Source organism: Polistes dominula, unplaced genomic scaffold (genome assembly GCF_049000335.1).
Source record: "Polistes dominula isolate Pdom_NZ unplaced genomic scaffold, Pdom_raw_medaka contig_22, whole genome shotgun sequence".
Classification (NCBI taxonomy): Eukaryota; Metazoa; Arthropoda; class Insecta; order Hymenoptera; family Vespidae; genus Polistes; species Polistes dominula.
In genome coordinates this window covers 5,181,001-5,196,738 of record NW_028300966.1, presented here as the reverse complement: position 1 = coordinate 5,196,738, position 15,738 = coordinate 5,181,001, and the positions used below count along the sequence as shown (strand labels likewise).

Below are 15,738 nucleotides of genomic sequence, written 5' to 3'. Positions count from 1 at the left end.
CGTTTCACATTCATACATGGGTTCATATAGTCACCAGAAAATCCAATTAAAACTTTTCATTCATTCGAATAAATAAGTACATATCTTTTTTCTAGCTCGAATATCTTTCACGTATAACTTCACACATGGCTCGTTGTAAGAAACACCATGAGAAGATGCGTATACATACATATATCAGTAAACATAACAGTATCTCACGTCCTAAATAAACGTAACAAGACACACTCATACACAAACAAAAGAGGTAACATCAAACGATCGTCTGTGAGATGTCAAATGGTACGATTATACGTCAACTCTCTAAAAACAAAATTATAGTAATTATCCGTATAACAAAACACGTTAATTTCTCTTTTTTTGTTAAAGATAGAAAAATCGTTCAATTATTTTTAGCGTTAAATAAACCCATTCGACACTTATCAAATAATATATCTATTATTTTAATATTAAGTAATTACGTATTATATTACAATATTATTCCATGAAAGGCATAATCTAATAACGTTTAAAAAAACTACCATTAGATTTTCATAAAATAAAGAAAATAAATGGCAATTATAGAATTAAAACGCAATTGAAACGTGATCAAAACATAATCGAAACACTGACACAATACTCTTTTATTTTGAATCGATAATGAATGCAAAACATGAAAATCATTCGTTACGAGTGAATAATGTTCAATTCTATGTAGTCGTGGTGACACCATTGTAAAGGAAACGAGAAGGCTGTATTCCCGGTTTTATCGTCACGGAAATCAGATATCGGATAGCAGCAAGGTAGTTGAAGAAGCTCCTTGTAACTCCTTTCCCCACCCCTCAGCTCATTCCTCTTTCTCTTCAGCACCCTTACTAGTTATTATTTCTACCGGCTGAGAAGGTAGCACCCTTTGTCCACGAGTAAGGTGACAGGTGTGCGGGGAACTCATGACGTAATCAAGTACCGTTATACGTGCACATGCTATGATACACATTAATACGTACACATGTAAATATAATGTATTCACCAAGTCACGTAAAACTTCACAAAAATAAGCCGCAAAACGGAAGCTACAACGGATCTACACATACAAACGCGATATTCTACTATTTCGTGAAAGTGACAGGAGAGAACGAGAGAAAGAGAGAGAGAGAGAGAGAAAGAGGATAGCAAGGTTGAATTTTTTCCCTAAAAAAACATACACATACATGTATATCATTAGTTCGTTTAACGAAGAGATCAAATTGACTACCCGCTCGTTCCTGCACACACAAAATATTATTATATTATACTTTATTTAACTGACGTACCGTACATAACAGACAATTGTATCTGAGGTATTTACTTTTTTAATTAACTAAAAAATAAATCACTTAAAATAAGAAAATTTGCATATATTTGTTAATTACACGTTTATATGTACGAATTTATACTTATAATATAATATAAAAATGAAAAATATACATTCATACAAACCAAGATATTAATTAATATATCGAATTTGATAATAAAATCATTAAAATAGTTGTTTCGATCAAGTCAAGGAAATGACTGATTTTCACGTACGCATTTATTTTATTCTTTAGCTAATCCATTATTTATCTCGATGAAACGTCCAACCTCATTTCCTACTTTTTACATAGAGACCAACATAAATACTACGACGGTTAATATTTCTACTAAATACCGAAGCAGAAAGCACTAAATTAAAGCGTCGTTCGAAAACCGTAGAAAATTGGACTCATGGTTTGTCAACGTCCTTGTTTACGAAACTTTCACGAGAACACACGTTCCTCTTCCTCATTAAAACGATACGACTGTCGGTTTTTTGCAAATCTACAACCCCCCATCCCCCCTGCTTTCCCTCTATCATTTTTTATCTACTAGTCTCCTGAAATTGTTTGATACTTCTACACATATATGTAGAAATAGTATAGGTATATATATTATACGCATATAATAATGAAAGCTATGCATATAAATATATACCAATTAAAAATACTCGTCACTTTTTCTGTAATTATTATCGAAATTCTGTATGTTACAGATCTCGATCGCATTTGTAAATAACATAGAACGAACAAACAGAAAGCGAATCGAAATGAATTCATTACTCGTTTAAAAGTTCACCATCAATACAGTCGGCTTTCATTCTGAATTCCAAACTCTCTCATTCTCCTATGTTTTTATTACATTTCAATATAGAGTATAGCGTAGGATAAAGTTTACAATCAAAATTTTACGACAAGAGAAAATAGAAAGAGAAACACGATGGATGGTACCTGCTGATTAAACGATGATAACTGAATGCTTATATATGGTTTTATGCAACCTATAAAACAGAGTTCTAACAGAATCCGGTTTTATTGATAAATGAATCATTCTTTTCTCTCTCTCTCTCTCTCTCTCTCTCTCTTTCTCTCTTACTCTCTTATAAATATATTAAAGAAATATGTATATGTATATAAACATAGGTACCTACTCTCGCTTTCTCTTTTGCTCGTCAGCTCCTTACTTCCTCAACGATAAAGGACGATATTTCATCCCTCTCTCTTTTTCCCATCCTCTGTCTTTATATCTTTCTCTTTCTACCTACACGCGACCTTATTCTCGAGCACGGAGAACCGGAGAAAGACGTCACGAAAGAAGGAAGACGTGAGAACGCTGACACACTGACTCGCTACCCCACATACCCTTCTGGCCTTTCAATGGGTGATCACGGGAGAGAAAGGGAGAAAGAGAGAGAGAGAAAAGAGAGATCAACAGATAAAACAAGAAAACAATGAAGAAAAATCTTTAACTTTTTAGCTCTCTCGATGATACTCTACCTTTCCAAATTTTTTTTCGATTCAGTGATAATAATCGTTTATAAAAAAAAAAGTGAACAAAAAAAATCACTTCTCATGAACACCTCACATTGTTGTACAATAATTAAAATAATAATAAAAATGATGATGATGATGATGATGATGATGATGATGATAATATAAAAAAGAGAAACGTATAATATATTATATTTGTATATTATAAGCACACTCGTTTATTACACCGACGAACAAATATTCACTTTCTTATTTGACACAAATTTGGAGCACAAACCTTTCGTTCGTTAGACGTGATGCTCCCTTCTTTTCGTGTCAGAGTTGGTAGTAAGCTCTATTGTAATCCTATATTGAGACACACACGCACACACACTTTTTGGCACTTGGAAAATATGATTTTTTCTTTTCGTGTCTCTTTTCTTTTCTCTTCTTTCTACGTATAGGTACAAAGTTAAATATATACGAAAAAAATGAAACGAAAGTATTAGGACTCAAAGAAAAAACGTATCCAAAAGAACACGCCGGCGAGTTTGGTGAATACGTCGTGGTCTTATGAGAACGTTGGAAACGAAACGCAACCTATATACTCTCCCCTCTTCGGGATCCTTTGCTTTCACCAAAATCCCTCATTGCTTGTCCGCCATATTACTCCTTCTTATTCATTTCTCGTCCACTCTTCTCTCTTGAAACCCCTTTTCAACAAAAAATTCCTCTCTTAAAGAATAAATATTCATAATATGCGAATGAAAAATATTATTTTTCAATAAGAATTTCCAATAAAACCTAAAATACTTAAATGATAATGGTGATAAACTCGTAATTCGAATATATATATATTTTTTCTTCAAGATATTGTAATAAATAATTCATATGAAATTCGTAAATTGATAATAAAATATTATTCGATTGATAAAATGATATAGTTAATATTTTAATTAGTACAATATCGCGAAAGTCAAGAAAATCTTGAAAATTCAAGTGCATCTGTATTTCAATTTGCAACGCGTATCGAAAACTTTCGCTTGTATCCGGAGCATACTCGACTTCCGGCATTCATAAAAGAAAGAAGAAAAAGAGAGAGAGAGAGGGAGAGAGAGAGGGAGAGAGGAAAGCATCTTCGTACAGGGGCACAAATGGACTCGTTGTGATTCAACCGCGCTCTGGTTACGTCCCATATCGTGGCTCTTTCGAAGATGATTAAGAAAAAAGAAAGTTTAGGCCTTTCGCTCCCTGCAGAAAAAGTATCTTGTTTCTTAATGCCGACGAAATCATGCACAAGCTCGTGCACCACACTTTTTACCCATAGAAGTAATTATTATAATATCTTACTAGAATGAAATAAATGTTTTATAGAAAAAGAAAAAACGAATAATAATATACTCGTAATACTCGTAATAAATAAATATCAATCAATTTAAATTAATAAGACAAAGAGAATTTACTGTAGGAGATTATTATATACCTACAATTATACAATACATAGGTGTATATACGTACGTATATGTATGTAGATATATATTTTTGATGAAATAACATTTGATCTTTTCCAAACTAAAGCATTGACCTAATACGTTTTCAGAATGTCATACGCTTGACCATCTTGTCTTCAAGAATTCCATATGTAATTCCAAGATTATCAAAGCATATCAAGAATCCTGTTGAACCAGCTCTCACATACATTAATGCATCGCAATTTCTCGATTGTATGAAATTCTAATCGATCCTCTTTACAATAAACAACATTCGCTATTAACTATATACTTATTGATATTATTATAAGTAAAAAAAAAGTAATACTATAACGCTACTACTACTAATATGTCATTTATAAAAAAATATCTGGACAAACTATTATCAAATATGCAAATATATCTAACTGCATACTAGTAATAATTGTTTGAAATTAATATTAATAATATTAAATATTACTAACCATAAGTGTAGGAGTCATTGGAAAGCCTTTGTTTGCTTAAAAAATAAAACAATTGAATGGATACAATAAAACATAATACTTATATATATGTACGCATGTATGCGTTTAGTCATATCTCATTATCATTGTTCTATTTTCTCATCGAAACGGTCGATCACCTCGATCTTTCCTAACGCGGATGCGATGCAGAAAGAAAGCTGCCTGAACAAATTCCGCGGTGGCCATCGGAATGGTGAAATTGCGCAATTTTTCCACGAGCTTTGACGTCATTCACGGCCATTCACGAGAGCCCAGCAAACCAGCAGCTTTCACACGGATCCCGCTTTGTCTAGATACCTACATACGAACAAGAAATATTCTTTCGACGTACGTAAACGCACGTATATACGTTATATATAGTATGTGTAATCTAATAATATGTAGTTTATCTTTTGCTTGAAGAATCTTTCGAAGCAAAGCAAAACTTGGAATCGATTTTGGACGAATTTTCTCCCATCAGTCTTTCTTTCGTTCCTCTTGGAAGGACAAGGCGGGCATAAAGTCGTTCCTTGGCTCGTACAACGCCTCGTTATATCCTTTATTCTCAATAACCGGAATCACCTATTAGATATAATCTCGAGAAACTGATTTTCTGAGATTCCTTGTGACTTTCACTTGCAATAAGATCGCCTTTCTTCGTGTTTACCTAGCTTACAAAGATCCGGTATTCTTGATACTGGACCAGTTCCGACTTATTACCAACGAAAGAGAGAGAAAGACAGTGAGAAAAAAAGGGAGAATTTGAACAAAGTCATTACGATTAAGTGTAATCTTTCGATTATTAATTTTCCTTTCTGGCCCAGTTTTGCCACCTAAAATATTTACTTATTTTTTATTTTTTTTTCGTCAATTATTCTAACTTGAAAAGTTTTTAACGACGACACATCAATCGCAGAAATTGAAAAACATGAAATTCGGAATTTGAAATTCGGAAATAAAGAAAAGCAAGAAGAACGTGAACTCCTTCTTTGATTTCTCTAATATCCGGATTTTCTCCCTAGATACCTAGTCTCTAACTTTCGTGGCGCCTACTAAGTACGCATAAGAATTTGAATTGACCGAGTGATTTTTTTTTATCTAAACGTCAAATCATAGTAATTTGATGTCTGGCAAAGCCGACTTATTTGTTTGTCGAAGAACCTACGTCAGATACGACACTGTAGTCTAATGTAAGATTTAGTTTTGGCACACTTTTAAAGACGTCAAAGCCGATTCGAAACGTCTTGCCGCTTATACATAATCCATTCAAGAAATTAACATTACAAATTGCGAACGATGTCTTGCGAATATTTCCAATCTCGATTCTACATAACACACTTTTAATGGTAACTTAACAATTATGTGATTTAAAACTTTTGCAATAGATTCGAAATTCTACTAAATAAAATAGTTTATTTAAAATAAAAACGATAAAATATAGTAATAATAATGATAATTATTATTATTATAACATAATAATTTAATAAATTTGTTTAGAAGGTAATTGAACAAAATGTATGTTTAATTGTTAAGAAGTTTGCATATACGTACAATAATTTTGGGTCAGTGAATTGCAGGTCTTCTTCATTCCCCCTTTCTCAATTGCTTGTGTCGAACGTGCTGGGTGATCGAACGCCCTTTCTCCTCATCCTCCTCTTCTTCCTTCGCATATTTTTCTTTTTATTCTTTATTGAGTTCGTCTTTAACCTGTTCAGTAAACCACGAGACACGAATGTAATTATTACGAATGACTGTAAATCTTTGTCACCAATAATATTGGATCTTTTCAAATGAGAAATTTTTAACTCGTGAAGACTTAAGATGCATATTTTCGCATAATTTTCGAGCTATATTATCTCGTTATCAATGAATAACTTTATCAATGTTTCTTTTTAAACATATATATTATTTATTGACTTTATTAACGTTATTTTTTTGAAATTATACATTACGAGATATAAATATGTAATATCTTCAGATGTATTAATCTTACATGAATAATACTCGAAAGTATTTTATCTTTAATATAAATAAAATCATTTGAAATGATTAGAAAAGTTAGAAGACGAAATAGAAAAGAATAAAAGATACCAAAATAAAATGAAGCACGCTTCGTGAAAGACCGTCAACACTGAAACGGAGTGAAAGTTTAGCTTTCCTATTGTGATCGCTAACGTTTCAATCTCTCAAAATTTCATCGACGCAACAACGCCCGCGTTTCTTTCGATACACGATAACACAACACTTTCCCAAGAACCATTCGTCGAGTTGTAAACCTCATCGAAGATTTAACGTCAATCATCTCATTGATTTTCTCTTCAACAAGAAAGATTCGCTTGAAAAGTGACGAAAAAACTTTAACGACACCCGTTAGAAATATATTACGGTAACAAGATTGTTCAATCCTTTTGCAAATAACTATCGACTATAGCATTATCTTTTCTATTAATTTCATTTACCAAATAAAAAGATCTTTTACAATAAGTACATTTCAAGTACTTTGTGAATTTATCATGAGTTTTCTAATAATGAAAGAATTGATAAAACAAAAAGCTTACTCTCATGTTATTTAAAGGAATCATAATTTTAATTAATATGTATCTAAGAAAACCTAACAGATTTCTTTATGTTTCTTCTGTGAATGAATGCATGTAAAAAAAGAAATAACCATTTTAGTTATGCAAATTATAATATTTACTCTTATGATTATATTATTATAGGATTACGAAAATTATTTTAATCCGAGATTAATTGCAAGTTTTTACCGACCAATAAAAATTAAAAAAAGAAAAAAATTAGCTAACGAATTATTCCTTTCAAAAGTTCAAACATCTGGATCGATTAGAAACTCGACAAAATAGAAGCGACAAACAAGGAAGCAGAAAAAAGGGAATAGATAGACGCTCTTACATTAGTGTGTCAGTGTGTCTATATGCTAATAGCTTGACTCGATTAGCGGTTTTAACTTCGGCTACGAATAAACTCGATAGAAGAAAGCACTTTGTTTTCAAAAGGATATTAAAGAAAGACACTAACAATAAGTTAGTATGCATATAAATAAGTTTTTACATGATGTAATTTAAATAACATTTTTAATTCAGAAAATTTTTCATTAGCAAAATATATTTTTCATTGATTTTTTCACAAAAATATTTATATATTATATTTTAATAATATAACTATATTTATAATATATATATGTTATACATGAATTAAATGATATATACATTATTACTATATAAAATGATTATATTTCTAAAAGTTCTATATATATATTTAGCTACTATCGAATAATATCATTTGAAATAATAGTTACTCAAAAAGGAAGTAGCAACCGGTTAGCAAAATGCGAAGGTGTGTACGTTGATGCTCTTAAATCGTTCTCAAGGCTCTCCCGTTTAACGGTACTCCTCTCTTAAAGGTATCCTACCTGAACATTAGAAAGTAGTTTGATATTTGGAATTTCCTCCAATCTATTTCTATGATTCGCTCAATTTGACTGACCTATGCTTTTACGAGGGCGTTACGAGATGCCCTTACTGATCTATTGCAACCCAATCGATTTATTCTTACTTTTCATTTAAAAATTAATCTCTCAAATAAATATCTAAATTATTTTTATCAAAAGTTAACAATTTTTTTATCAAATATAAGGAAACGAGTAAAGTCGTAAAAAAATGGGAGCTGAGAAGTTGTGACTTTAATAAATAAAAATTTTTAAAGCGCGTATCAAAAATTTATTGCCAAAGATTTTGTTCTCGCAATCGTTTTCGACTATCTATTATTATTGTGTTATTACCTTGATAATTTCATTGACACTCGTTTATTCTATTTTGCACTTTTATTTATGCTACGGGCAACATGTATTTAGCAGACATTCTATAGAATGCCCAGAAAGTTTCGGTCAATCTAAAAAGTGTGTATATTTAAGGGAACGAGCAGAAGGGGGAAGTAATCTGAAGCTATTGTAAGTGAAAGAAACCATGGAAATTTAAAAATCCTGTCTCATCCCCCCCTCGTCCGAAAGTAAAATACTTTAAACGTATACTTCATTGAAATACTTTTAAGGTACTCGAAAAATGAATATTTAATGAAAAATGTTTACATTTACCGTTATACTCGCAACACAAATATGAATATTTCAACATTCCACACATAAATACGCAACAAAATGGCTACCTAAGATTTGTACATACACTTGATAACAATACAAGTAATTGAAAATTATTGATAATAATTTATATTTAGGATTACACCAATAAGACTTTCTTTCTTTTAATTATTATAAATAATTCATAGAAAATAATACAGAGATTTTAAGTGTGCGTTTACGAATCAAGAAACATCGCAAAACAGCGAAACATTGTCCAATCATCGACAAAACACAAATCTATTTTCAACTTTCTAATAATATCGTTGTAATGACGAGGATTGTGTCGTTAAGTCACTCACTTCGCACACTCGCTTTCACCACCCACGCACGAATTTTCTATTCTCTTAAAGCTTTCTCGTCGTTGATACATATATAGAGAAATATACAATGTATATAGTAAACATATACATATACATAGATATATTTACGTTGAATATGACGCGAACAATGAGTCACGTTATCGGCTTCGCCCGCTTTTCGGGTTTCTCTTACTGACGCAATCTTCTTTTCTTTCTTTCTTCTTTTTTTAATCTCCAACAAAAGAGGACGTTATTCTAACAAACTTTCACTTTCCCTTCCCTTGAAGAAGGTTTCTTACATCGAACAAAATTTAGTCAACATTTTAAGAGGACACGTCACCTTCGAGTGCAAAAAAAAGCGGTTCTTTTGTGAATTTTTTTTGCAGCCAGTTTTATTAATATTAATACAAATTTTTGGTATATGTAAGTTATATATCTGAACTATATTCACAATTTTTTGTGTGTAAAAATATTGTAAATTGTGTTGTCTGTGGCCACTTTTCTAAGAGTCCAAAAAAAAAGGTGATTTTCGGTTGCCCTCACTGGCAAAAATTGGTTCATCAGAAACATAAAAACCGAGTGTTATCCTTTAGTAGAGATGTTGGCGCAGGAAATGAACGAAAGGAAATATTGATTTTTTAATTTTTTTCAAAATAGTCGACTTTTTACGAAAAAATTGACATTTTTACAGAAAAATCGCCGTTTTTGATAAAAGAAAAAAAATTGGCATTTTTTCGAAAAATCCTTTCGTTCATTCCCTAGATACGTGTATCTAGTATTAGTGTACAAAATTTGGTAAGGATCGGATAAATGGTCTGGACGCAGCGAGGGCAACCGTTTTAAAAACGCGAATAGAAGAAATTAACGTTTAAAGTTTTAGACACTTACTTGGAGCGCTACGGCGCGCTCCGTTTAAACTACTACAGTTTCATAAATAATGGGCGGATCTTCACCAAAATTTGAAGAAATATTTTTGAAATAATATTCTTTCAGAAAATCGAAAAAAAAATCGATTTTTTTGTTGACGTGTCCCCTTAAATTCTTCCCTTTTCTCTTTCATACATTATTTCAGATTTTTAACTAATAATTAATTAAAAGTAATACCCTAACGAACTAACGCCTCCATATTCGCGACATATTAAATATTTTAAAATAATCGAATGCCGCCGTACAGGCGGCATGACCTGATAATTTAGAAAATTTATTAAGTTCTGTAATTGTTACGTTACAATGAAGGGCGATGGACAATTGTTTCTGGATGCATTCTGTAGAGTTCCACTTCGAGCATTAAGCGAAAAAAACACAATTTTTTAAAAGTTCAATAAAATTTAATATCGTGATTTTCTGACGAGACAATATATAACTATTGCAAAAATTGTATTAAAAAACCCTGTATTCACATACGGGATTGTTGGAAGATGTACCAAAATATACAAAAGTTTAAGTAATTTTGCATAGATTAATTGTAAGCCCATAAAAAAAAAACAATTTATAAATGTATACGTGTCTATAAATTACATACGTATATCTATTGGTTTATTTCAAATCTGACTATTTTTCTTTAATTTTCACTTTAGTATTCTTTTATATGGGCAAATCTGTTCATATACTACTTCTTACTATTAAAAATTTCCACAAAATCCAATAAAGCAACATTAATTATGCACTTTTTCTTGCTCTTGAAATAAAGTACTAAATATCTTAAAAATCCGTCGATCTAAAAATCATTATTCTAATAAACTACGCTCGTTCGTTAAGGGTTAATATACGTATGTATTTATCGTTAATATCTAAAACTACATATGTATTGTTCAGTTCTATAAATTAGTCTCATCAAATTACATTAGGAAGATAGATACATATGTAACATTTACAAAAAAAAAGAACAGTTTTTTGGAGAAATTTTTACCTAATAATTGATTAGACAACAATTGGCTTGTTCAATTTTCTTTATAATAAATAATATAATCTTAACATTTATATACCTATTTACGTACGTCCTCGTTCTTGAAATCAATCAAAATTAACGTTTAAAACGTGATGTCGTCGAGTAACGGAGATGCCAAAAGCAAATATATATATATATATATATTTTTTAATGAGAATGCTAAAATAATTATTCATCCAGCGAGAGGGAGAGAGAGAGAAAGAGAAACGAAGAACATTGACAACGGATTACTACTACGTCGACTCGTAAAAGGATTTGAGAGTAGTAGTAATCACTTATGTACCGGCTTGCTTTTACGGGCCAGTGAAACTTACGCCGTTAATTACACATTCTTTTTAACCTTTCAAACTATTATTATACTGTTGGCATTATTTTCTCGTCACTATATACAACTATCGATTTGTAATTCAACGATCGTCGTTACAATATTATCAGTATTTGAATAAATTTCATCTATTCGACGAATATTCGACTGATATCGTAGGTTATAACTTTAATCAAATTTTTTGAAATTTATACAATATCAAGTATCATACAAATAGTTCGTACATATATAACTTTGGAATTATTCCATTTTAATGGTGTCTTGATAACATAGAAATATATTATAAATTAGGATACCGTATACGTAATATGTACATGCATATATCGATCAATAATGGATGGAAGTACTTATGTATGTACATAGATGTTTATAGGATCTCACATAACTCAACGATCCTTAACATTTCCTATATCAATTCATATATGCATGCACATATGTAAAATATTATAGACCGCATTTGAAAATTGATCCTTGAAATTTAAAGTCTCTTCCATATTTGATTTTATCATTTCGTTAAAAGTATTTTCATTTTTAAATAGAAGAATATTATGTGTGCAGAGAGAATGAAAATTAGAATATTGTAATATATTGATGATTAAGCGGCTCACGTGCGATGAAATGATTTCACCAAGACTCGAGGGTCACCATATTTACTGAACTAAATGATAATACACAACATGATAATAGACATTTCACTGTATGGTATTAAAGCTACGCTGTTGCGAATACGCTAAGAGTACGTTCAAAGTTGTTCCTCCTCTTGAAGACTGCTTTCACAACACGCATCCGGAATCAATCGATGCTTTAACTTCATAAACAGGATACTTGTCCGACTCGCCAACTATATTCGAACTATACCTCCTACTACTCGCTCGTTCTCGTCAATCAGACTCGTTTTATAATAAATTTACATGTTTTTCATCAAACAAGATATCTTCTTATATATACATATATATTTATATATACACACATTCGTATACATAAATTTTGTCCAAATTCTATTCAAGAATTAACTATTTTTCTATAGAATTATTATTAAATTTAATTTAATTTTATGGGCCTAAAAGTATTTTAATCGAAAGTTATACTAAACCAGATGAAATATTTATATTCATATAATAATATATAAATAATATTTAATTTAATTTAATTCATTAAATTCCAAGCTATATCCTTCAATACTATTAAATATGTTAGGATGCAAATAAATTTGTTTAAACGTACGAAGAGAAATATGGTTGCTTAGTAAAAAATGTTCTAAACATTAACGTAAATGAATTTTAACATTAATTGTTGTGATCAATACGACTGACAAATAAAATTCTTATCCAGCATGATGAAACTAATGCTCTGATTCCTCGGTTAATTAGAACATGTCGTTTCCAACCTTGCGCAATCGTTATCGATCGATCATCTTCTTCTTTAGGATCTTTTTAACGAAACGACAACGTATAAGTACACGCGTGTAGTAATGAGCGAGCATGGAATGCACGCATGCATGCACGCATGCACGCATGTATGATAACCATTAATGGACGAAGGAAGAGGAAAGTAGCATTTCTGCTCTTTTCTACGATCTTAAGGAGGAGAAGGAAGGACACGCGAACATTTCCATAACACACTATATCTTCAAGCACGTGCGATACGCGTTAATGTCGTTTTCAAAACGAGTACAGAAACTACACGATTCTCTTTGCTTTCAAACGATAGAAAATAGGAGAAAATTAACAAAGGTTTATTCCAAGAGTAGTATTTTGTGTATCTAATTTTATTGTTAAAAGATCACATTTATGTATTCTGATAAATATAAAATTACTGTTTTTCTTCCTTTCATTCCACAATATTTGATAAAAGAAAAAGAAGAAAAAAGAATGTGAGGCATTCATGCGTGATAGAAGTAAAAATTATATTATCATATAGAAAATAATTGATTCGTGTATACACATTCATGTATAGTACCGAAATTAATTTTATACTCATTAAAGTAAAAATAAGTATAAGGTACATTTCTTTAAAAAGAAATAAATTAAATTTTCTCTATAAAGTTTCGAATAAAAAATTTTAATTTAATATTTTATTAAATAAAAATGGTTAACTCACAGTCATTTCTGGCCAAGAACGTTAAAACAAGTGTTGTTATTTTAATTTAAACAATCTCAAATATTAGTAAAAAGTACAGTACTATGTTTAATTTATCTTAATTGATTGATAAAAGGAAATATATATTACAGTCTGGAAGCTACAAAGTATAAATTCGTCGTACCATCCTCTTCGAAATCAAACAGTATACTGATTCCATTATCCTCTATGAAAGTCACTTAAAATTCTTTTATTGATTTTTGTTTATATGACTCTGTGAAGGAATAACAATAACAAACGATGAATTTTTCTATGTTATATATATATATATATATATATATATAAATATATGCCATTTATTTTGAAAATAGCCTAACTCCATTCTTGATAAGAAATATTATTCATATAATAATTGCCATTACATTTTAATAGGAACTATAAATTTACTTCTTTATATATACTTAAGTAGTATGACTCATTAGTATTCTGTATGTATATTTTTAATTGCATTGAAACGTAAACTCTTCAATATCTCGATTCGAACATAAATGAATTTAGGCCACTTTCAAAATAAACGGCTCACATATTTATGCATATTTCAACATATTTATTGCATATGATTTGCACAGTGGTATGTATTTTCACTACAAAACAATCAAGAAAAGAAAACTGACTTTTATAGATGACAATGAACCAATCTAACAGTGGATTTCGAAGAGGACGAGTAAATTAAAATTATACTTCCTGCTTTTAGACTGCAATATACATTTTATTAGATTAATAAATTAACAATCATTTAAGATATATCGAACATTCCCAAGATATTTCACATCCCTACATATACACAGACACAGACATACACACCAACATTAGAACCTTCTATAATTCTGTTCAACTATCGATCGACTATGGGATTCTATCCCACTCACCCTTCCTATCTCTATGTCGTTTCATAAAATTTTATCGTTACCGTCGCCTAAAAATATTCACTTCAAAAAGACAGATATGATAAAACCAAGAAAGGGCTACGAGACGAAAAAGGAAAAGAATATACAATGTACATATCATATACGTGTATATGTTACCGTGAAAAACCGAAAATGGAGAATGTCAAGATTCACATGGGCGCTTGTCAACACATACCAAATACGTCAGTAAAAGACCGAATATTTGAGTTTATTTTTATACATTAATATTTCGGACGTACACCGAACGACCATGTGAATCTTGATATTATCCAATTTCAGTCTTTCACAGTAACATATATATATATTATATCGTAGGGTTCATTGAAGCGAGCATCCTATTCACGATGGGCATTTACCATAAGAGAACATAAACGATCGGATTGGTGGTGGACAAACCACGTGCGCGCGAACGCAAACACCAAAGCGACTGGCATGAAGTAGCGTTCCTTCCTCGCCGCGGGAGTGTGGACCTTGTGAGCGGTCAAAGTCGTGACCTACTTCACTTCCTGCCTTCGAAACTTTCTCCCCATACCGTTTGTGAACACAAGAGGTGCTGAGAATCACGAGGATCGCTTCATTCTACGACCTTCCTTCCTTTTTCTTCTTCTTCTTTTTCTTCTTTTTCTTCTTTTTCTTTTTCTTTTTCTTCTTCTTCTTCTTCTTCTTCTTCTTCTTCTTCTTCTTCTTCTCATTCTATCTTTCTTTTACTTTTAAATTGACTACTTACAATTAGTTTTTTTTTCTCATTTCATAATCATAATCATCCCTTTTTCATTTTCATCAAATTGATAAAACAATTTTTAACGTTTTCAAGAAATGAAATTACTTGAATTTGCGTAAAAGCATCTCTTTATTTCTCAGTTAAGAGTATTCAAATGATATTTAAATGTAGTGACTTGTTAAAAAAAATATATGTTATTAAAAATAGAAATAACGGAATAATAACGTGATGAAAGATAATAAAGAAGATTAATTAAAAACATTTTACATATCGAATATTTGGAATATTAATGTCTTGTAACTTATTCAATTTAATAAATATTTTATCTCATCATTCTATAATATCAATCGTTTAAAAAACGATTAATCTAATAATTTTATACTTTTATCAAAGTTATTTAAAATTTTAATTAACTTCTTTTCTTCTTCTTCTTCTTCTTTTCAAATTGTTTCGATTATTCAAATATTATCAACATATTAATCAACATATATAC

The 15,738-nt window shown here is 30.6% G+C and overlaps 1 protein-coding gene across 8 annotated transcripts in view; it reads right to left on the bottom strand.

The window, feature by feature from the left end:
• dyl (transmembrane protein dusky-like) overlaps positions 1-15,738 on the bottom strand; it is a 38,469-nt gene that overhangs the window by 15,928 nt on the left and 6,803 nt on the right. For 2 of the 8 annotated variants that reach the window (XM_089173096.1, XM_015330922.2), the window contains exons 2-3: positions 6,304-6,459; positions 4,735-4,769 (exon numbers count right to left, since the gene is read on the bottom strand). The exons of 2 other annotated variants lie outside the window; for them this stretch is intronic. In XM_089173096.1, the coding sequence (XP_089029222.1) occupies positions 4,735-4,769; positions 6,304-6,340 (72 nt within the window). In that variant the 5' untranslated portion in view covers positions 6,341-6,459. Of the gene's footprint in view, positions 1-3,078; positions 3,494-4,734; positions 4,770-6,303; positions 6,460-6,843; positions 7,069-15,738 lie in introns of those variants that run through there. 4 more of the 8 variants (XM_089173098.1, XM_089173100.1, XM_089173095.1 and 1 more) reach the window with 3 other exon arrangements.